Raw genomic sequence first — 23,259 nt, forward strand, 5'->3', positions numbered from 1 at the left:
TCTATCCTATGACATCTTAAACAAACCCTGGCATCTCCAGCTAAGTAGATGCCAGTAGTTGTTAGAACATTCTTCCTTGTTCCTAGCCTTGGTCAAGATTTTCCTGAAGAAGAAGGATTTTTTTTTTAATTTATTGTTTCTGCTATGATGACTTCACCTTTGCCTGCAATGGAAGAGATTTGTCCAGCTGCATTTTCCCCCTCCTTTTTTTTTAGCTGCTGTTGCTCCTTGCATTTCCTTTCGCAATGCAAGGAATCTATTTGGTCATTGCCAGTCCATGACCCGTCATAACGTACCCTCAGGAATGGATGTCCTCCTCAGTATCTCTTGCTCACTCTGATGCTCTGCATGATGTCCTTTTTGTCACTGTTACTTGGCTGCTCGCCCAATCTTTTTGTTCTGTGATCTCTGGTTGTCATTGTTGGGAGTTGGGAAGGAAGGGGGCTAATGGATGTCCATGTAGCAATGTTGAGTGGTTGCATGGGGTCTTGTGTAAAACAGGTCTTGCTTCTGGCAAGGACATGCGTATTTCACACAAACAACCTCATAGTAAATATGACTCAAGAACAACTTAAGAAAAGTAAGTATTAGGTCCCAAAATGGCAGATGTTAGTTTCCTTTCTTATTATTACATTAGTATTAAAGCAAGCTACTGAAAATGTCATGCATGAAAAGCTAACTTACGTGCTCTTGTGAGCTCTCGTAGTACAAGAGCTACCCTGTCATAAGTAAGAAATCATTAAATGTCTTTTCCTGATAAACAGTCATTGTGCTTTACTTGGTTTATAAGAAGCCACAGTATCAAGAGCAGAGTATGGCATCCTATTCTTTCCCTCCCACAAGTACTAAGAACCCAGGCACGCTGGAGCGCTCCAAGATAGTGTCCCCTTCATCAAGACCAAGCACGAATGAATCACCTATGAGCTCTTGACTTTGCGTGGGAACCCTTCTGTTGCACTCCTTTTAACACTTCTTGCTAGGCTACAAGCAAAGGGTTTATGTTTTTTGAGCAAGTATTTTGAGGTGACGTGTGTGCAAACTTATACGCATGTGTCATTTGAAGTATTAATGACGTATTCACAACCTAGTACCCAATTTCAGCTTGTTTTAAGCCACCATTACTTCCATGGACTTGTACCAACAGAGGCTTCAGTCCCAAATCTTCTTCATGGATGTTTTTATGGACACAGAGAGGGCACGTGCCTAGAATATCTGTATGTGTATAGCACTTACAAAATATATGTGAATATGTCTGTCTATGTATATACATATATGAGAGAGATCTAAAGAGGGGAAGCTGCTTCCCCACAACACAACACACCATTGTGGCACTGTTTCTCTCAAAAGGGTGACACTGATTATCAATTTCAGGTACTTGTGATGTTAATGATAGTGAAGCATTGTTCGAATTACAACAACCTCCCCTGTGCATTGTAATGACGAGCCAGTGCTTTTTCTAGTGACCGTGTCTGATGCAGTTGTTCACACTCAAACCTGCCTAGGAGTTTGCCTTCAGGAAACCTTACGTTCAATGAGTCTGATGTTTCACACTATGCCATGGTCATAAGCACTCCAGTAAAAACACTCATTGGTCATGGAGGTTCCTGAAGTAATCGTGCAGAGAAGTTGGAATCGAGTGACATGCTTCTAGTTGGGGAATTAACAAAAGCGATCCAAAGCACAAGTCAAGCGAAGCTTAACCCAGAAATTAATCAGAAGGTGGCACTGGGCTTGGGCATTGATTTACATAGAGGTGTTGGAAGAGGTACTCTTCTGTTGAAGCCATGTCCTGCTCTGTATGTGAGAATCACAAGGAGAATGTCTTCCAGGCTGAGCTCACTAGGAGACTTTTATCTGTTTACTGGATCCTAGCTGGGTCCATGAAAAAGAAGCTGGTCTGTGGAGACTGATAGTGCTCTCATTGTAGAGAGAAGCATTGTAGAAAGATGTCTGGAGGCCTCAAAAATTAAAGAAAGTGGAGTATGGTAAGTTTAACTGTCTCCAAGGGTTTGGCAACAGTTGTACATACGTGTGGGGATTCACCCACTCTTCCCTCAGTTGTGCTTGAAGCTTCTAAAACCTTAAATGACAAAACATTAGACTGTCTCCTTTGGGCACGTAAATTTAAATAATGTAGCTAACAAAAAGAATTATGAATAATGAGGAAAAATTAATAAAGAGGGAGGAAGAGATTCTTTGCAATTAAGAAAGAAGACCATGGATTCAGGATACTGGAGAGCTATGACGCAATATTTGTGTGTGAACCCAGGGCAGTCACTTAGCCTTTCTGCCCCTTATTTACATCTGTAAAATGGAGATAAAACTATTTGTGACAGATTTGAAGGTGCTTGGAAAGCACTTTGAGAGACCTTTGGACTTGCCAAGCATTGTCACTTCTGTATTATGTAGAGTAACTCAAAAAAGTAGAAGGCCATAGATGAGAGACTCCAAAAGGTTATTTCACAGAAGTGAGGAAGAGACCAGAGTTCAATATCAGACTGAGGTGCATTAGTAGAGATAATAAAGAGATGGCAGAGATGTGTAACTGCAGCTGGATCTTCTAGATTTCATAAAAGTGTAAAAAGGGAGAATAGAAAAAATGCCGAGAGCTTTCTGCAGATCTGTTTTGCTCAGGAGGGAAGTGTTTTTGGACACGTGCGCTGGGGTAGCAGTAGCCATGCCCTTCCCAGGAGCAGTGGGGTGAGCCGGGGCTGTCTGGCTGTTTGCTAATCTGAAATCATTTGGTGGGAAGGGGCTATTGATTCTAGGTGAAAGAAGGGGGAGGATGCTGCCCACTGCAACACAAAGCATGTTTATCTAGTAGGCTGATGACTCACAAAAGATAACATGTTATCCTAATGCTTCCTTTATTATCAAGTTACTTCAACACTGTAATAGAAGGAGAGATACAAGCTGCTTTATCAGGAGCCTTCACTTTAACCAGTGCTGTGTGTACACCCATGCAAGCAATGACACAAACCTAAGTACAGAAACATCAGCGCAGGTTAAGGTCAGGGTCAGGATCAAATTTTGCTTCTTTTTTTTTTTTTTAATCTTCGTTTTCCAAATGTTGTGTCTTTTAGATATAAGATGCTTCACAAGCTATCTTGGTTTGCAAGTTTTGTTTTATAACTGGAACCATTATACAACAAGTATCTGGCTCTCTTGTGCTCTGACTGAGGTTTTTGTTCAAAGTAGTGGCAGCCAGTACATCCTATCAGGATACAGCGATGCTCTGAAGTGGGGTGGAGGGGAAAGAGAAATCTTCAAAGTGCGAGACGTTTTATTAAGGAAAGGCTAAGAATAGCACATCTCTGTCAAGTGTTTAGTCACACAAATTATAGTAATATCAAAAGGTATAATTTATGCAGTACAGTTCTCTTAATTGGCACAGACTCTGGTGGAGCCAGAAAGGTGCCACTTGAGCAATTGTCCTGATTATCGGAGACTCATAGGAATACACTTCTCGAATCTACATAAGAGATGGAAGAAAACTAGTAGGTCAGCATCTTTATCCTCCTCTGTCAATGCAGGGTAATTCCTTGCAGTATTCTTTCTATCTCTAAATTACTCATGTGATAAGGTTTATGCCACTTTCCTTGAAGATTGTTTCCCAGTCTAACAGATTTCATTGTTAATTCACTATAAAGCATCCTCTGCTTAATTTCCTCACTTTTCTCCAATGTACATATCACCCCTTATTATTGCTCTGAAATTAAGCCCTCTCTTTCTCTTCAATGTTCGTAGCTTTTGGGTCTTAATATGTCTCCACCAGTCACCTCTTCACCCATCATTTTGCCAACCGAAACACTGCACAGTCAATGTCTAAGAAATGGTCGCTGGTGGTTCTGGGGGCCCCATTTTTCCGGTGACTGATCTACTGTACCTCGAGGGGCCTGATTAAGCCCTTTTAAGTTGTTTGTGAGCTGTTCACCTAAAAACTGGGGAGCATGGGATAGCTAGTTGTGCAGAAAACATGGCCTAACCCTCAGCCTTGATGAACACTTACCGCTCCGGCTGACACAAGTCGGAGGTGTGGGCGATGAGCAGGGCTCTGAACTCTGCCACCCATCCAACTGCCAAAGAGACTGTAGCTCTAACAGAAAATTCACTTTTTCTGGAATTTCTGAAAACAATCGTTGTTAACACTGTTAATTTCAGTGTGGCTCATTTAGGAGCCACGATGAAGAATAGAAGCAATGGAGAGAGGCTGTAGCCCAGGAGTTTGTGCACCATCGAGTCAGAGTAGTAAAACTTCTTTTGCAGACTGCACTGTTTGCACGGATGAGGGATGCCATTTTCCGCACAGCTAGCAATCCAGGCTGAAATTTCCTCTTTGGCAGTCATCCCAGTTAAATTAATCTGTTATTTATCAGAATGTAGAATCGCTTTAAAGAAAAAAAAAATGGAGTGACTCTGCTTCCAGTGAGAAGGAAGACATTGCTAGAACCAAATGCTTTTGTTTCTTCATGAAAGATGCCTGGTCTGGATGAAGCACTTTTAGTCACCCTAGATGTGCTGCTGCTCATGTCTTCTGGAGTGACTAGAGAAGGAGGGTGGAAGCACAGTCCATCTTCCTACCTCCAACCTACAGGACGAAGCCCATAATTGTACAGAGGGTCGTTTCAAAATGCTGTTAATGGGGGTTCTCTGCTGACTCCGTATAAGCAAAACACTTCCGATATGGCGTGGTCGTGGCCTGTTGCTAAAGACCTTGGTCAGAAAGAGTGGGTTTCCTCGCAGACGGCTTTTCTCCAGTGGCCAGCTTGCAAGGACGCAGGTCAAATAGGTCCCGCTCTCCCGGCTTCAGACACCCTCAGCAGAAGCCCGGGTGTCAAGGAGGGCGGGCAGAGAGGCTTTCGGGAGCACCGAGCTGTAGTTCTTGCCAGTAGCAGGCTGCATGCGAGTCCGTTTGACTGTGCAACCCTTGTGCTAAAGTGACCCTGGCGCCAAAGTCGTGTTTCTCTGTTTTCAGTCCCATTTGGTGAAGTGCCGAGCTGCATGCCCTGCTGTCGTCGTCAGTGTCATATAATACCAACGACTTTCGGAAAGCACTAATGAACAAGTGCAATTTCTTTTCTCTATTGTTGGGTTTTTTGTAAAGTTGCTCAAATGCTCTCAGGTATGGCGGCCCTGAACGGAGGACTCGGCGCAACAGGCTTGACGAACGGTACGGCCGGCACGATGGACGCGCTCACCCAGGCCTACTCAGGAATCCAGCAGTACGCCGCGGCCGCGCTGCCGACGTTGTACAGCCAGAGCTTGTTGCAGCAGCAGAGCGCTGCGGGCAGCCAGAAGGAAGGTAAGCGCCCGCCGCCGGCAGGCGGACCGCCTACGGCCAAACGAAAGCGGTGGCGTGGCTTCGTTTCTTCACAGAGCCTTAACGAAGGACCTCGAGTAGCCCCATCGTTGGGTTTTTGGTTTTTTTGTTTTTAAGTTTCTCCCGTTTACTTTCTTTAACCTCTAATGTAACTCATTTTTTAACCACCTGTCCTCCAAGTTACACTTTACTGACCATCCTTTCTTATATAAAAGCATTTACCAACTACTGCGTCGCCGGTAACAAAAATCACCCCTTTATGGGTGCCGCTCTCTCTTCCGGTTTCTGCGATAATGGAGTTAATCTGATTAGGTTTAAGGTTTTGAGTTAATGACAAGATCCGCTTTCGCTTTGAGGGGTTCTTTGCTTAATTGTGGGTCTTGCGGGGAAGCAGCTAAGTGAATGATTGCCCCCTCTCCCCGCGCCAACAGCAAATAAACCTCAGGAAGTTACTGCTAAGAATAAATGAATACTAATTACAAGATGTTTAGGAAAATGAGGTTACCCTTTTCCCCTCTTCCGTTTCCCCGCACACTTCCCAGGCATTTGGGGGGTTTGTTTCTGTTTTCATTGCTTTCTCTCATCCTAATTTCCAGCTAATTCTAGAAGGACAGGAAAATATTGCATGCTTTCTAAGATTGTATCTCTGTTGTCACTACTGTTCTTGCCAGGGCTACGCTTTGGAAATAAACCTAGTATAGTATCCTCATGAGAAATTTTTTTATCCTCTTTTAAAATAGTATCTTGTACTGTTATGGGAAGTGTTTCCTAGGAAGACAAATTTGGCATTCCCCTAGCTGGCTATTGTATAGGGACACTGGAGTTAAAATGTATATTTTCTCTGAATTCGTCACTTCATTTACTGCTAACAGCTTGGATTATTTAAAATGAAAGGAATTTTTTTTAATTAACTTTTTTTTCCTCATTTTTTCATGTTCTCTGCATTTATCTTTCATTTCGCTCACTTTGGTCAGTGACAACAGACTATTTGACACCAAAAAGAAATTGTTTATTTGGTGTCATTGTCAGATACAGGCAGAGGAGAGTTTGATTTTTTTCTATTTTAATTATTTTCTGCTTATGAATATTCATATCAAGTGTAGGCTTACTTTGTATTATGAATTGGCAATGTCCCTTTTAAAATACAGTCTTCTTGATTATATGTCTTGTGTCTGTTATTAAGGGGTTAAGTTAAAGTGAGTAAATTCCATCATTGAATACTGACAACTATGTTTTGTCTCTTAACATGATTTCTGATGGAATGGTGAAGAGTCTGGAGCGGTTGAGGATAAACAAGTACCAGAGAAAAATGCTATATAAATATTAAATGCTGAAGCACAGTGAATTGTTTCATGCATATGCTCTAAACTATTGTTTAAAAAGTTTTTTCTCACTATTTTAAAAAATATTATTTTCTGCATAGGATAGTTTACTTGCGGTAAGAAGAAATAAGTTCCAGATGGCCAATTTTTTTCTTTTTTTTTTTTTCCCCCACCCCAAAAAAGTGTTTTTCTTTTTAAAAACTTTTTTTTTTTTTTTCTAATCCATTTATCATCTCCTTTGGGGCAAACATTGCAACCTCTTCCTTCAGGCTGAGAGAGAGCAGCCAGCCTGGTTCTTCTGTATGGGAGAGGTGAGGCTTCATGACTCTGTTGCAGAAGGTACTCTATAAATCTGATGCGTGCTTTCCTCTTCCTCTCCAGAAAACCAAGGACATCACATCTGAGGCACACTTAGGTTCCATTAAGCAAGGCAATACTTAAACAGGTTACTCTAGATGTGTTTTTACCAGAAATGTTTGTTCCCTTTGTGTACCACTTATGCTCCTGGTGTCCGCGTGGGAAGGCTCCATGTCTGGCTCCATTACACATCATGTTCTTCCAGGCATCCATGGCTCATTTCCAGTATGTTATTGTAAAGGAGAAATTGAGCTAGGGAAAAAAAAAGACCTATTAGTGCTTGGATGAGTGTTTAAACCAACAGAACTAATAATGTGTATCTCAAATTTTGGCTGTAAGAAAAATATTCAAAGCACCTTTGAGTTTGCACCTTTCTTTGCAAACTCAACTTTGTCTAAAGCCACTTTAATTTCAACCCAACTACTTTATTTTGAATTTTTTAAAAAGACTTACGTTACAAAGTTTCTTCCAGGAGACAGAGCTTTCTATGGGGAATTTGTATTTTTAAAAAAGCTGTCATTTTTAAATGAGTCAGTACAAATTTAATTCTGAGTATCTTTCTGACTTCCCTGATTTCCAAGTCACAAGGCTTGCTTTGTCTTACCCTTCTAATTCACATCTCCACCAGTTTCCTGCCCTTTGAGTTTACATCTGTGATCCTCAAATCTGAGCTCAGCTCATTGCATTTCCATAAGTTCTTGCAACTAGAATTAAACCGACAAACCCATGCAGGTGTTAGAGGCAGCAGAGGACTCCTTGTGCAGTTCTTGGGGTATTGTGAGAGAGCAATACATTGTGTACCTGTTTTTCTAACCTTAATTCTACTGAAAGACACCTGTATAAGTTGAAGAAAGAGTCTGCAGTTTATCTGCTTCTGTAGTAGAGTTATCAGGTAAACATTTTTCAAGATAGGATGCTCTAAAGAGCTGCATTTCAGCTCTGTTCCATTGATGACCCACTTGCTTTTGTTCCTTCAAAGTTGGAAAGTGAAATGCTTTCTGACCATCACCTTCAGTAAGTATTATGGAAAAATAGATTAAATATAGCACTTGTAATAGCTGTTTTCATACTTTCGTTTTGTTTTGTTTTCCTAAAGGTCCAGAAGGGGCAAACCTCTTTATTTACCACCTCCCCCAGGAGTTTGGAGACCAGGACATTCTGCAGATGTTCATGCCTTTTGGAAATGTTATCTCTGCTAAAGTCTTCATTGACAAACAGACCAATCTGAGCAAGTGCTTTGGTATGTCAAATTTAATAAATCGAATAGTAAAAACTACATGCACTGTACTGAAAAGGGGCCAGGAAAGAAAATTAACAGCAATGTGAGAAATGTCATACTGGAATCTCATTCCAAAAATAATGCACTGTTAATCCTCAAATGAGCAGGAAGATGCACAGACAAACTAGTTCTAACTAAAAATTGGATATGAAAAAACAATAATAATCTTCCAGTCTGACATCTCGCATGAATGTGTCAAGTACATGAAACTAATTACACCCTATGTGGGGGAATGTCATTTAGTATACTATTAAACTGCCTTATTATGGATACCTAATTATTCTCTATTGTATAGCTGAGCCACTTTAAAATGCTCTATGTTTAACCCATTACTTCTACATTACAGGAATTTCTTTCTTCTGAATTAAGTACAAGATTTTGCAATTAGCGATTGAATGGTGTGTACATGTAGTTCAGAACTCTTTACAGACAGTTGATGTCTAGGTATGCAGCTCCAGCTGTTGCGGGTGGGCTCCCGTGTATTATGGAAGGTAGCATCTCCCTTACCTTAGGGCAGGAATGAAGGGAGCCTCACAAGATCAGTGTCAAGTTTCCCAGACAACACTTCTGAGCTGCCAGGAAATTAGATCACAACAGAGGAGAAGACGATACGTTGGCATAAAACAAGTTCTGGGGTTGATTAAGTGGGCTGATGCCTTTTGAATAGCACAGATGCACCAGTTCAGTGCTTTCATGGGGTGGAGTACAGAATGTAAGCGAGTGGCAATCTCTTAGAGCATTGGTCTAATAATTGTGGTCTTACGCAAGGCATGAGGTGGGTCTAGGAGGAGGAAAGAATCTCTTAAAGATAAGTTTTATAAGGTTTGACCTAAAATATTGGAGCTTCCATAAAAGTGACAATTCTTTCTCGGAGTAAATGAACACGACTGTATGTATGACAAAAGAGTAACGAGTCCAGACAACCCCCCCTAGTTTCCAAAACTCCTTTGTACCAACAGCATTGCTCTTCGCCTAGCACCATCCCTTAATTCCAAAGTGTCCTCATTTGAAGTGTCCCCGTTAACCATAATACATGTTTCTTAGCTTGCATAGCATTACTTTTTTTTAAAATCTAGGTTTTGTTAAAGTGTTTGTCTAAGGATTTGTCTCCACCAGGGCCATGGAAGGGCCCCACAGCTATTGGGCTTTAACCCATCTTGAGAGGGTTTGAATTTATCTAAACAGACAGTACCCAAACATGAGGAGAATTCATCAGGTTACTCAGAAATACCTACTGCACTGGAATTCAAGCCTTGCCATAATCTGAGTGTTTTTCATCTGAAGATAAGCCCTTAGTACACTTGGAAAGTTAATTCAGTTCAGAGAAAGGGTGTGATGTTCTTTCTTGCATTTTTCCACAGTCTTTCAGTTCATTTTTGAAGCATTCACCTCTTTAAGCTTTACAAAAAATTGTTCATATCTAGACTAATATAGTCCAGCATGTTTCTGCAATGGGTTAAAATGGTCCGTGCAGATTTGAAAAGTGGAATTGAAATGGACTCCCTATTGATCTGGAGGCAGTTCAGTTAGTATGATGGGGTCACAAAATCATTGTTGAGGTCTCCAGGAATCTTGATGAAATGTCAAATCAAGCTACATTAATCGAAACGCACCAATTGTGGTGACTGCTGAAAGAATGTAGATTAGTTTAGGCAGGCGGCTCAATTCATCAGCTCGCTTCCCACACTTGCTTTTCGTGGGTTTCCTTTTACTCTTTGATTACCTACTTACACATTTGTCTGGATTTATGGGACACAATTACCTAACTTAGAGTGATGCACCGACGTTATCTTATCTGAGGGAAAATGGAGGGGTCAACACCCAACGCATGCAGGAGTCCTCTGTCTTTTTGGCATTAGTCAGCTTTCACTAACATTTCAATTTCTCATTCTTCCTCCCCAGATATTCTGCCACCAGTGAGAGAGTTCTGCTTTAAAAACAGAAAGTACTGCAGTGGCAGAGGAAGTTGAGATTTTCTGATTCAGTAGGTGACCACTTGATGATGCTGCTAATCACAGCCAAAACCAGAATTAATCCTGCTAGTTTAACATACTGGCACACTCTGTATGTACCTCCTCAGCTTAATTAGCAAGAATCTTCTATTTGTTGTTTTGGTCCCATATTTTGTGTTTTAAAAAGCTTTATTTTTTTCTTTGTCCTCCCACCCAAAAACTAGGACAATAGTGCATCTGAAGAACCCATTTCTCTCCTGTATCACTAATGGTCACTGCTCTTGGTACAGTTTGAGTTTGGTTTTTTTGTTTGGTTGGTTTGGTCTTTTTTTCCCTTGTAGTAGTAGTAGTAGTAGTAATAATAATAATAATAATAATAATTTTGCACATGCTTGGTACTTTCTACTCTGGAGTTTCCAATCTCCTGCCCAAAGGAGGAGGAAGTCAAATTACAGATGAGGACAGCTCGAACACCAGAAGGGTGAAAAGATTGTCCAAGGCAGTCCACTGGCAGAATTGGGAAGGGAAGGTGCATTCTGAGTGAGTCGCAGGGCAGTGATATACAGTGATGAACTTTTATGTAACACTGCTTCTCAAAATGAAAAATTACTTTTCTTTGCAGAAAACGGACTTTGGCATTATTTGCTTTCCTGTCCACCTCAAATGGATGTTCAAAAGATAAAATGGTGATGAGGATGACAGGACAGTCTGTTTATGCTTGGAAGTGCTCTTCCTGAGTTCTCATGAGCTCTAGCTGATTCAGCAGACAAAGAGTTTCACTCTTCAAGCTTATCTCTCACCTTTCATAAACCTTAGAGTAACAGAAATGAGAGATGTAAAAATAAGGCAGAGGAGGGCGGGACCCAATGACATCAGTGCATAAATGCAGTTTTCCTCATAACAAAACTGCTACTCAAATGATTAAAAATATTTATCCTGATTGTAGAGATACCTAGAGATTTAAAACAAAAATCAGAATCGTCATGACAGGGTCTTTGAAAATTGATAAAAAACATCATCCCATCCTCATGTAACCTGCGGTTTAAGATTCAGACAAAAAATGATGAATGGGTGCAATCAGAAAAAGATAAATAAAGGGAGAGAATGCCAGATTCCTCTGTAAGCTTTATAAATGAAGGTTCTCAATAAGGGAGAAGACGAAAGTGTAACAGGCTAATGTAGATATAGCATTCTGTGTAAAGAGACGGATTGTGAATCAGAATAACAACTGAATGATAAAGGCTGATGCCACCGATGCAGCACAGAGGTGTATGTTTGAATTTGTGGCTGAGTCAAGGAAGCGAATAAAGAGACATAGAATGAGGTGACTTGTCTCGGCCCCCTCAAGTTAAGCATCGCCTGAGCTAATTGTTCCTCTGTCATCAGTGGAGGTGTCTAAATTGGTGACATGAATGGTGGGTGGAAAAGCCACCTCTGGGCGTGCCGCCTTCTCTTCATTCACCATTCATAGATGCCATTTAAGTGACTAGTTTAGATCAGTTGCTTAACTTTCAGGTGGCTAAAACTAGCTAAGAAGAAAAGGAACTAAGGTGATGAGAAGTTCATAGCAGAAGACTGTTCTGAATGCGCTTAAGAGAACAAAGTGTATGTCAGGAAAGCTGTAGAGCAAAATGCTGAATTGTCAAGGTAGATAAGAGTAGCTACATCTCAGCTGGGGAACACCTGCCTGGAAGGTGCTACAGCTGCCTTCCAACTCATGGTAGACCTCTTTTCTGTCCCTGAGGCAATCCTAGAGATCAAGGCCGAGATCTGTGAGCTGATGGAGGTAGACACAGGAGTGCAGTGCTAAGACAGTGATTGGAGTCATGTGAACAGATAAGATCTCCTAGAAGAAAATAGGGGAAAGGAAGAAAGGAAGAGAGTGATGAAGCTCCTCAGGATATGGCAGTAATATTAAGAGGAAATGATCTAGTGGAGAAAGTGAGGATGTGACAAGAGTTACTAAAACCGAGGAAGGTATGGAGGAACGTTTATTATCCCTTAAGGAGGTAACAAATAATCGACCACAGAACAACGTGAATAGAGCGTATTGGCTTTGGCCAGGAGAAGGTCTGCAGAGATTTAAGTGAGAGGTGGTTTTGAGTGGAAGGAACAGAAGTTAGCCTGAATTGTCAGAGAAGAGTTGTAAGTTAAATAGTTTGGTGAAGTTGATTTAAGGTGAATCCATAGGGATGGCCTATGAAGGAGAGCAGCTGGACAAGGACCAGATGACTTGATAAGAGGGTCTTTTTCTTTACAATGGGGAAAGTGTATCATTCTGACACTGAAGATGGAAGAGGGCAGCAGTACAAGGTAAGCAAGAGCCATAAAAGAACAGGTTAAAGTGATGGTAAAAAGAGGTTATGAATCAGAAAAGTAGGCAGGCACCAAGCACAAATGAAGAAAGCTGGGAGGAGAGAGGCGCCGAGAAGCCTGTGTGTTAGGACTGAAAACAAAGTGTGTGGGATCCATGCTTTAACAGAGCGAAGGGATATGTGTTAGGCAAATTCAAGTGGAAAGAAGAGGGAGCATTTCAAAGCAGATGCATAATAGCAGGCTGAGTACAGTAGTAATTAGCCAGAGCCGAGGCAGAACAGCAGTTAGGCGAGCTTTGCAATTACAAGTGGGAGGCCCAGATATGAAAATGAATTTTGAGCTTCCAGAATCAGGGAGATTTGAGTCCATTATGAACACAGCATTTTTAGTCTCCCGGGGAAAAGAGAGCTGAGCCAGGCCAGCCATTCTGAATTACCCGAGCAAGCATTATCCCCCTAGTTAGTGCTCGCAACCAAGGAGCAGAAGATCTGGAGGTCTCGTCAAGCCCTGCCGTTGTCCTTACGATGCTGCTTAATTTTGATGCTTGCATACCCCTTTGGGGACCAAGAGGCTGAATTAATTAACATTTAATGTACCTTGAGATCTTGAACTGGAAGGAGCTGTAAAAATACAAAATATTAATATTGCAGCTGTCCTAGGCTAAGCCCAAGGAGACGAGTGTTTCATAGCACACAGGACCAGTGCCCATGAACTCACATTCAGGTGTGCAAATGCGTATAGGCATCTAAGTTTGGGGTTTATTTCTGTAACCAGGCTTTCTGTTTCAGCTTCACATCTGCAGACTGGCCTAATAGTACTTCCTAATAGACTGGGAGGTATGTAGATATTACACTGAAAACTGTCACAGTAATAAGTATCTTCAGTCTCTAAGGTAGGTAGATAAATAACAGATCGGAAACTGCATTGCACCTGAACTGGCCAACTGCATCCCTGCTAGTAAAGAAATATTGTGCCGGTAAAGGGGAAGGCAAAGGAAACGGGAGAGGAAATGGGATACGAGGGGTGATCAAAGAACTAATTGAAAGTGAGGTAAATGTGTCAAATAAATAGTAATAATAAAATCCTAGCAAAACGCCTTCTGACATTTGTTCTAACCTATAGTTCGCTTTCTCTCCCGCCTCCGTTCTGTGTCTCGTAGGTTTTGTTAGCTATGACAATCCAGTCTCTGCACAAGCTGCTATCCAGGCTATGAACGGCTTTCAGATTGGCATGAAACGCTTGAAGGTTCAGCTGAAACGCTCCAAAAATGACAGCAAACCTTACTGATCTTAACCCCAGATGCTTACTGCTCTTATTTTAGCTTTCTTAGGGTAAGTCCCATGAGCAAACCTGTCCTCTGCAGGGGGGTTAAGAAAGAACATAGAGCCAACCTTCACCAAGAGACAGTTATTTTTACAGTTACCACTTCCATTTCCCCACTTGTCCTTATTACACTTGGCTCCCATTTCCTTGCCAAGTAATTACTGAGTTGTGTTACTGTATTTTGTTTTGCAGCATAATTTATCTCCTTTTTAAAACAAAAATAAACGTCTTGAAATTCAAAGCAACACACACACACACAAAAAAAAAAAATGTGCAATTTAACTCTGTGAACCCTGGTGCCATTAGCACACAATAAAAGTTGTTTTCTATGGATGGATCGTATTTTACCAGGGTGGCACCAGCAGTTTATAGGTTAAACGAAATGGCCTCATGCCAGTTGAAGCACTTATTTTGCAACAAAAATTGAAACAAGTCTTTCCACTACATCAGCTTGTTTTTTGAGAAGATTTGATTTTTTTTTTCGGTTCGAATCAACGTATTGTTATATATTAGTCTGATTTTACACTGGTCGTCTTTATATTTCACTTTTTTTTAAGTTCTTGTTTTTTTGGAAAGGATTAATGTAAAAAAGATTTAGAGATCTGTTTCTAAAGCTACAGGGTTTAAAATAAAAAAATAAAATAAAATGAGTGACAATACTTGATGTTTCTTGAGAGATAAATTTAATAATAATAAAAAAAGAAAGCCACAGGCCTGTAAATTTTATTTGTAAAAAGCATTTCTATTTTTATACAAAATTTTTACTGCCTCAGAAATAATGGAAGTTATTTATTGCCTATTGTTAACTTATTGGATACCTAAAGAGCAGCTCTCTATGCTAGCTAGATCCTTTGAAGTAGTCTCTAGAGTAATTGTGCCAAGAATGGGCGCTTTTTCACTGTTGAACCCTACACCCTTTACAGTTCATGCTTTTATCCTCTTGTTTGTATTTGTCTGGTTATTTTGTTCGTAGTTTCCATTACCTAGTTTAAAGTTCAGTTGTCTGACCTTTTTTCCCCCCTCCCCATACCTTTCTGTTACATTTGTAGAAACTGGTTCTTTCCTCTCTTTCCTCCCCAAAGAGGAATCCATTCTCTCTGACTCCTTTCAGATGGATTCTTTTGGGGTTCCATTGTGCTCTTGTTGACAAGTATTGTAAGTTAATGCAAATTATGTGAACGGCTCATAGACTCTACTGATGAAAGATTTGCATTAGTTTTCTCCTGCACCCATAAAAGTGATTTTGTTTGTGCTGCATAGATTCTATGTAACTTTTTTCCTCTTCCTTGTTTTTTCCCTAGACATCTCCATGCCCGTTAGCCCATCGTTTGCCTAGCATGTCCCTGTGGCGTCTCAAAAAAAAAAAAGTTTCATCGTCCCGTCATTGTTTCTGATGTCTTTCTGACCTCACATCATATTTGGTTCTCCTACTGACCTTTGAGCTAGTTTGACCTTTGAAATTTGCATGTGACCTCATCTAGCTATGAATTCTGGGAAGTCAATGTGAAAAAACATTGCTGCATTCATGCAAGACTGAAATTTATTATTAGATAAATTAATGATAGGATTTAAAAACAACCTGTGGCAAAATGTTTTTTCTTTCTTTCCTTTTTTTGGTTTTCTTTTTTCCTTTGGGTTTTTTTGTTTGGGTTTTTTGTTTTGTTTTGTTTTGTTTTTTCATTTCGTAAAAAAAAAAATAAAAAAAAAAACAGACTTGAAAGTATTATACAGGGATTGGCATTCTGCCTGGTCACTGGTGACAATAGCAATATGTGTCCAGAGGCACAGAATGTTGGTTTCTAACAGACTACTTCCAAAACAGTTTGAGAAATAAAACTGTCTGATTTTAAGTCTCTAGAGGTCTGTAATAGTTTTTACATTTTTCAGGCAGTGTAAAGTTTTTTGATAAGGCCATTTTAGGTGGCTCACTTTCTCATTAAAGTATATATATAGAACCACTTTTTGTAGATTAGTATAAGAAAATATTTACCCTGTTTTAGGGCAAATGCTACCTACTTGTGTCACCTTTTGCTGAACTGACTCACAGTTAGACAATCCATGGTTTAATGCACATGAAATTACCTATATTTTATACTGTTTCAATGTACAGAAGAAAGGTTACTGTAAAATGTGTTACGTTGGTGCTTCTGTGAATTAAGTTGTGGTTTCATCATGAGTCTTATGGTCTTAAGTGTTCTATGTTTATAAAAGACAAGTTTAAAATTGGTTTACTTGAACAACAAGAACAAAAACAAGATTCAAAAAAAAAAAAACAAAAAAAAGTTGTTTGCTTAAAAAAAAAAAAGAATTTCATGTGAAAAATGAAAAAATATTCCAGAATAAGTTTGTGTTGGCTTGTGACGCATTGATGTCATTTTTTTATTGTGAACAATTTAGATGTGTTTGTGTTCAGCAAAATGTGATCGGTTTTTCTTTTAAAGAAAAAAAAAATCAGTGAAACTATAGTGCCAAATTCCAAAGGTACTTTCTTCCTAGAGCTTCAGTGTGTTTCTTGTGTGAAGTAATTTGATAACATGGGTATTTTATTATGTGTTTTGTATAAATCCCTAATATTTAAAGAAAAAAGAGGTTAAAAAGTTTGTTAACTTGCTATCCTGTGGTCTTGTTGCCTGAAATTGTTATTGTTTGTTATTTCTCTTTGATGTTTTTTGTAAAACATTGTATAAGTGCCCATGTTTCACTTTTTTAACCACTCTGCACACATCAATGCTGTGAAAGCAAACCTCACTATGTATTTTCTTCATATTGTATGGAAACCTCTAAGGTGAGAAAGTTTTGAACTTTTAACCCTTTCCACCCAGAGCTGTCTTGAGTGTTAATACCTTTTATACATTCACCATTTTGCTGTTTATTTTTATATATATATCTATATCTATAAATATATATATACTTAGTTTTTTGTGGTTTATTTAATACATGGTTGAAATCAGAACAATGCACAGGGCAGATCTGAAGGACAAAAATATTTTACTGCTGTCTAAATTTCTTCTGTATCTATAACTAAAATTATTTAAAACCGTAATTAACTTGTGGTTTTCCTTTTTAGATTTTGGGGGATTTTGTCTTTTCTTAAAGAGCTTTTAATATGCTGCTGGAATATGCTATTCAGTATTAATAAAATAAAAGAAAAAGAAAACAATTCTTTAATTATCTATTGTGTGAGCCACTCCCAGACAGGAGTGGTAAATCCACCATTTGAAAACCTTGAGGAGAAAAAAAAAAAGTAATATTTTTGTAATTTAAATAAATGAACTTTTGCTTAAATCAGATGCACTAGATCTTCCTGGGTGAAAATTCAGTGTGCACTGCAGTTAAACTACTTTTTATGGATAAAGTTTACATACACTGTAATGTTTGGTGTTACCTGCCATTATTTGTAACGGCAATATATTGGCTTACTCCTGCAGACACTCGTATAGAGAGGAGTAACTTTACTCGTACAAGTAGTCCCTGGGAATATATATGTGACTGATGTGGGTGTTTGCTGGAGGAAGCTCTGTGTAAGGAACCAGAAAAGAGATGCTGGTAGCCCTTTTCACTGCCTTGTAAGTCTGATTAGATTGCATTTCTACCGCACAAGTAGTGACCAACAACCAAATTTGGTTCTTTGCTACCGGTATAGAGAATTCATTGCCAATCCAATGTGTGTGAGCAGCAGTACCTGCTACTGATGATAAAGTGCCATAACTTCTTCCACTTCCTATTTCTATCCGATTATATTCGAAGCCGCCTAAAATTAAAAAACGAAGCCCTATATGAACAACATCAGCTGGTGCACTCTTGTCTCTCATCCCCAACTTAAATGCTTCTTTATGTAGAGCCCTGGGATGGAAAGGACTAGCCTCTAGTGATGCAAAAAAGTTTCCTTCTTATAGCACATGCACTTATAAATAAATGATCTATACTTTTCTCACATGTTTTTACTACTGCTGGGGCCTTCCTACACCCTTTGAGGGCTATTTTGTACTACTTGCAGCAATTTTGCATATTCAAAGTATCATCTCACGTACATTATATTATATATATGTACATATATATATAATATGAGATCATCATTTGGATTGTTTCGACTGTTTCACTAATTTTTCTCATTGTACCCACCGTATAAATTTTCAAAGCTTTTTTAGATGCCCTAGTGTGTCCTGCGGGTTTACCAGTCCAGTTAGAGCGGTGATGCCTTTGGTCCTCAGGCAGTGTAACTCGGCATCGGGCTGCCCCGAATTACGCTACACGGGACATTGGCTTAGCAGTGGGAGAGGAGGAATGCTTCTGTACTTCCAGGCAACTGAGATGGGTCATTGCTGAGAAAAGTGTCCATCCTGAAAAAAAATCTAAAACAAAAAAAATTGAATACAAAACCAAAAACCCAAACATACACCTCCTTGGAGACAAATTATCTACCAGTTCTCTTTCAAAATATTGAAAGGAAAAAGCTGCAAGGGTGCAAGGGCCTAATAAGAGAGGAAGAAAAACAAGGGAAATTGCTTTACAAAATTCTAATCAAAAGACTAGACTAGTTGTTTTTTCAAACAAATTAGCTAATTGCGATGAAATGGCAGTCCTCAAAGGAGTAACAAGTTCATCTTTCTTTCACCATAGGGGTTACAGTTCCTTGGCTTGTGCTACTCTGGAATCATTTTACTGTTTCTGTTTTTATTATCTTAAGTGCTAATTAACAAAAGGAAAAAATATCCTGTAGTTTCATTACCTTTTTGGATAATGTCATACAAAAAAAAAAAAAAAAACAAACCTATGTATTTGTGTTTTTTTTGTGCTGTGAGAATTGTTGTTTGTAGATTAATAATACTATCATTTTGTTTAGAATTACAAACTAGTTTTTAAGTATTGTCTGAGAAAAGCCAAAGTTAATGCAATCTAGTGGAAACTGTAAGACCATTTGAGTATTGTTTCTGTTTTATTGATGCATTTGGATTTTGTTGTTTGATGGAATTTGAGCCAAAAAAAAAAAAGAAACAAAAAAAAAAAGAAAAAAAAAGCAGGCTTTCCTATTTCTACAACTTGATTGTACTTATGCATTTTGTACCAGTGGAACTTTTTATACTGGAGATTAAAAAACAAATGGAAATTTTTGTGGCTTACTCTCGTGGGCCCCCTCGATCATGACTGATTTTCAAGTTTGATTTCTGGACGGTAGAAAGAGAGTTGGTTTTGTTTAGAGAATTCAAAACTTTGGCTTGATTTCTTTTTTTCCCTTTGCTTATAACTAGTGTTTAGAATTTTGTCTTAACAAAAGCGGTAAGTTTCACTTTTTATTCTGTATCGTGCAGTTACACAATAAGGTAATTAGAATTAGGAGTACTCGGTCACTTTGCGTGGATAAATGTATTAGTTAAAACGTTAGGGGTTTGCTTTTTTGCTGTTTAGATCAGAGTTTTTTCTGATTCTTCTGTCCTCATTGTGAACATAACCGTGTAGTTGAAACAGTCAGACTTATTTTTGTAACGTATGTTATTGTGTGATGCAGTTTTTTGCTTCTGTCTCCAATATTAAACCATTTTCCTAATACTTGTCTCTCTACTTTGTGTGTTGTATTGTTGGTGGTCATTCTGTGTTGGTAATACATCTACACACCTCACTGTTTCACGTGCCTGTTTTTTTTTTTCTCTATTTGTTGGTTGTGTACAAAAGATACAGTCGATTCCACCTAAGTGAATATCTGATTGGGGGGCAAAAGAGGATTTGTACATTTTAGACATGTTATGGTTTCTTTGATTTTTCTTTTTTTTCTCTCTTCCTCCCCCTAGTCATGCCTTATCACTTGGATAATCTATATGGCAGGAAGCATTTTAAATGAGTTTCCTGCAAAGTCATATTGAAGATAGCTTTTGTTAGCCTTCTAACTGCAAAAGCTTCTGCACACAAACACACAGAAGCCACCTGAAAAGATTTTTTTTTGCTGTGACATTTCAGTCAGTCTGGAAAATGCGGATTATGGAGGTCAAGTCTTCCTAGTCGTTAAAAAAAAATAGTAATACTCTGCTGCTACTTCGCAGAAGCATATGAAACATTCAAGAAAAGGAGGATATAGCCTTGGGATTTCTTCCAAACTGCACAGTAATCTGATGGCATATGGTGTTAGTCAAACTCTCCTTAGAAACTAATCACATCTTAACTAGGGCTGTGAGAGTCTGCAAAAGCCTACCAGGTGATCGAGCTTGTTATGTGCAGTTATACATATAATAATTAAAAAAAATAAAATAAAATCCAAGTGAGCACAGGAAGACTTTCCATTAAAGCCAGTGGAAGTTAAAAAAAAGAAAAGGAGCGATAAATGATGGAAAAAATCCCTGTTGTTCAAATGGGTGATATTTTTGCTGTGGGCTTACAAAGCAGATCATTCTCAGCATTGGCTAATAGTATTACACAAATCTCAAAAGGGACAAAAGAAATACCATAGCACTTTTTTTCTCATTATTTTTTATGGTTGGCTTTTAGCTTTTTTTATTCTTTCATTTCCTATAATTTTTTCCTCCTCACAAGAATCTCTCTGCTCTCCCCCAACCGGTGTCTACCATGATGAAATAAAAGCTGCAAAAGAAAAATCTATGTTGTTCTGGTTTACAAAAAAGTCTTTCTTCTCTCCTCTGTTTGATCGCAGATACAAACCTTACAATTTGGAGAGGGGGAAAAAAATAAGCAAAACCAACCAAACCAAACCCAAGGAGGAGAGAGCAGCACTGGCGAGTGCTCTCTGGAATTCAAGCCATACGCCCCCGTCCCTTTCCTTTGTCCCACTTTCTGTGATGCTCAGGAATTGAAGACCACTTAAAAGTGCTCTTATGAGACCCAAACGACACTCCTCCCTCTTGTCTCCTCTCCCCTGGTCTTTCTGGCACTCTGGCTTTGGCTCACACACACAAGCACACACCCCCCCTCGAGTCACATCTGATGAGGTCATGGTGCACTGGGTGTCTCCATGTGGTGTCAGCAGCGACGTTGGCTCCTGCGTTTGGAAGAGTTTTGAAATTTTCCGGTGGCTCATGAGTTGGCCTGGTTGTTATTGGTCGATAGATTTTTTTTTTTTTAACTTTTTTTTTTTTTTGCTTTTTTCACTTTTCCATTTCCATGAAAGGCAAATAAGTGATGAGTCTGGAGTCCCAAACAAGCTCAAATGTCATCTTGCAGGGTCTGTTGGCAGAGGTCAGGGGTCCAAGCAACTCTAAGATTAATCTAAAACCACAGAAACCTGTAGCGGACAGCCCAGGCAGGAAAGCAGAAACCGATGGTCAGACTATATCCTGGGCCTTTGACACCTCTAGAGTTTATGGTCCCAGTTTGGATAATTTTGACACCAGTGGATTCAGTTAAGTAAGTCTTGACTTGCATGAATGGTGAATCAGAATTCGTCTCCGGGTTTTTTAGGTTGCTGTGGGTGTTTTCTTTTTTTTTCTTTTTTTTTTTCTCCAAACTTGGTCTTAGGAAAGAAACTAGAGCTTTTGTGAAGAGTCTTTTCTTCCAAAAATACAACTGGAAAAAAAAGACTTATACTGCAGTTGGGTTTCTTTTAAATACTCAGGGCTGAAAGATACAGGTTTTTCTTTCTTTTTTTTTTTTTTATTTCAACAATGGGGAAAAATGAGTTCCTTAAAGCAATGTAGCTGAACAGTTTGTCCTGCTTAAATGCATGCTTTTAATTTCAATTATGTAAGGCACCTTGCAGTGTTAGCAAAATGTCTCTTTGTTAGCTATATGTGTATCGCCATGGGAAATTACCAAACTGTCACAAGACTTGCTGATTAAAGAATAGCCTGCCAGAGTGTGTGTGCCTTTGCCCAGTGTGACTCTTAGGTATTAGGCTAAGGAAAACAGCTTAACAAAATGTAGTGTGAATCATTCCTGATAAGTGAATAAAGCATTGTGACCAAGCAATCAGATTATTCACTTATCAGGAATCGACTGTACTGATAGTTTGCCTGATTGTTTTTGTTCCTCATCTCTGTTGTAGTTTCACTACTTTGCTGTGTTCTGTTTTTTCTCTCATGCTCTTAGCAAAATCACTGGGAATATCCCTTCGTGTGATCATGAAACATGCTACTGAGTAACAAATAAAAAAAAAAAATTTAAAATATAAAAATGATATCTTAACAAAATCTATGCACTTGCTATCAGGAACACAATACTGGATGTGTCTTATATATATTGAACTATAATAGTATTCGATTTCTTAAATAAAGCTTAAGAAAGGATTCTGTTGTCTGTAAAATTTTATGAGCATTAAATGGAAAAAAAATGTTTCTAGGGTTGGGCACTTTTTGTTATATGAAATCTTACTGGGTACACGGTCTTTAACCGTGCCCAGGCAAATGTTACATAATTCGCTTGATATTTCATTAATAATGGAGACCTTGAAAATTAGGCTTACTGAAATGTGTGGGGAGAAAAAGTCTTACCATTCAGTGACTTGCAGCAAACGATATTAAAATGCAGAAATTTCTATCTTTTTCTGTATTTGCAAAAGCAAACGTGCTTGCTTTTGTACTAAAACTGAGAAATAGCTAAAATATGTGAATCAGAAAATGTAATGAAACAATGCTATATTGCTTCCACGAGCAGTACTCTACTTCTTTTTGGTATGTGACTTTTTTTCCTCTTGATTCTAGATAGTTTTAGAATAAAAAAAATGAAGCCCCGCATGCTTAAAATCACAGATACAACACTGGAGGTCAAAGCATCTTTTTGCGGAAGATGTGTGGCTTATTGTACGCTTCCTGTATCTGAGCCTTCTCTTAGGAAAGTATTTTCACATCAAAACCCCATGAATTAAATGAGAATCGAATAGCTAAAACTGTTGAGTACACTGAAAAATTTATTCCTTCAATGGCTGTACATTTGCCACAAAATTGTAGGTTTCAAACTATCAGATTTTTATGGAAATGCCCGTACTACTTGTATTTAGCAGACTTTCAATGACAGCCTTTGGTGGTAGAAAGATCCAGGAGAGTGGTGGGGGTTGCTTTCTTTTTTTCTTTTGAACTGCATTACTGCCTCACTTTTCATATGCCATTATATTATCTGAAAAAAAAAAAATTAAATTGTGAAAATCTATCCGCTGCTTGTATCATTCTCCTCTATTCATACATATTTAGCAACTGTTATTGAGCTCGACATCCAGCGGCCAGGTTTGTTAGACTTGTGAGCCCAAAATACTGCTCCACCAGAGAGGCCACGGAGAGGATTGACCTTGGTGGGCAGCAGGATGGTCCTGTCCATCCCACTTCTGCACAGAGCTCAGGTGGGGACCCAGCCCTGCTTTTCAGGGGCTGCTGATGTAAGGCAAATATTAAATAATAGCAACGATTAGCTAATATTTGTATTCCCTCTGATTTTCCTCATTAGCAGACTTTCTTT

General features: G+C 39.0%; 1 protein-coding gene across 13 annotated transcripts in view; it reads left to right on the top strand.

The window, feature by feature from the left end:
• Positions 1-22,956, top strand: part of CELF2 (CUGBP Elav-like family member 2) — a 379,996-nt gene extending 357,040 nt beyond the window's left edge. For 7 of the 13 annotated variants that reach the window (XM_030016268.2, XM_030016264.2, XM_030016266.2 and 4 more), the window contains 3 exons: positions 5,105-5,302; positions 8,096-8,239; positions 13,706-22,956. In XM_030016268.2, coding sequence (XP_029872128.1) covers positions 5,105-5,302; positions 8,096-8,239; positions 13,706-13,833 — 470 coding nt within the window. In that variant the 3' untranslated portion in view covers positions 13,834-22,956. The remainder of the gene's footprint in view (positions 1-5,104; positions 5,303-8,095; positions 8,240-13,705) is intronic. The other 6 variants (XM_030016267.2, XM_030016271.2, XM_041123926.1 and 3 more) reach the window with 3 other exon arrangements.
• Positions 22,957-23,259: the final 303 nt, after the last annotated feature.

Source organism: Aquila chrysaetos, chromosome 5, assembly GCF_900496995.4.
Source record: "Aquila chrysaetos chrysaetos chromosome 5, bAquChr1.4, whole genome shotgun sequence".
Taxonomy (NCBI): domain Eukaryota; kingdom Metazoa; phylum Chordata; class Aves; order Accipitriformes; family Accipitridae; genus Aquila; species Aquila chrysaetos.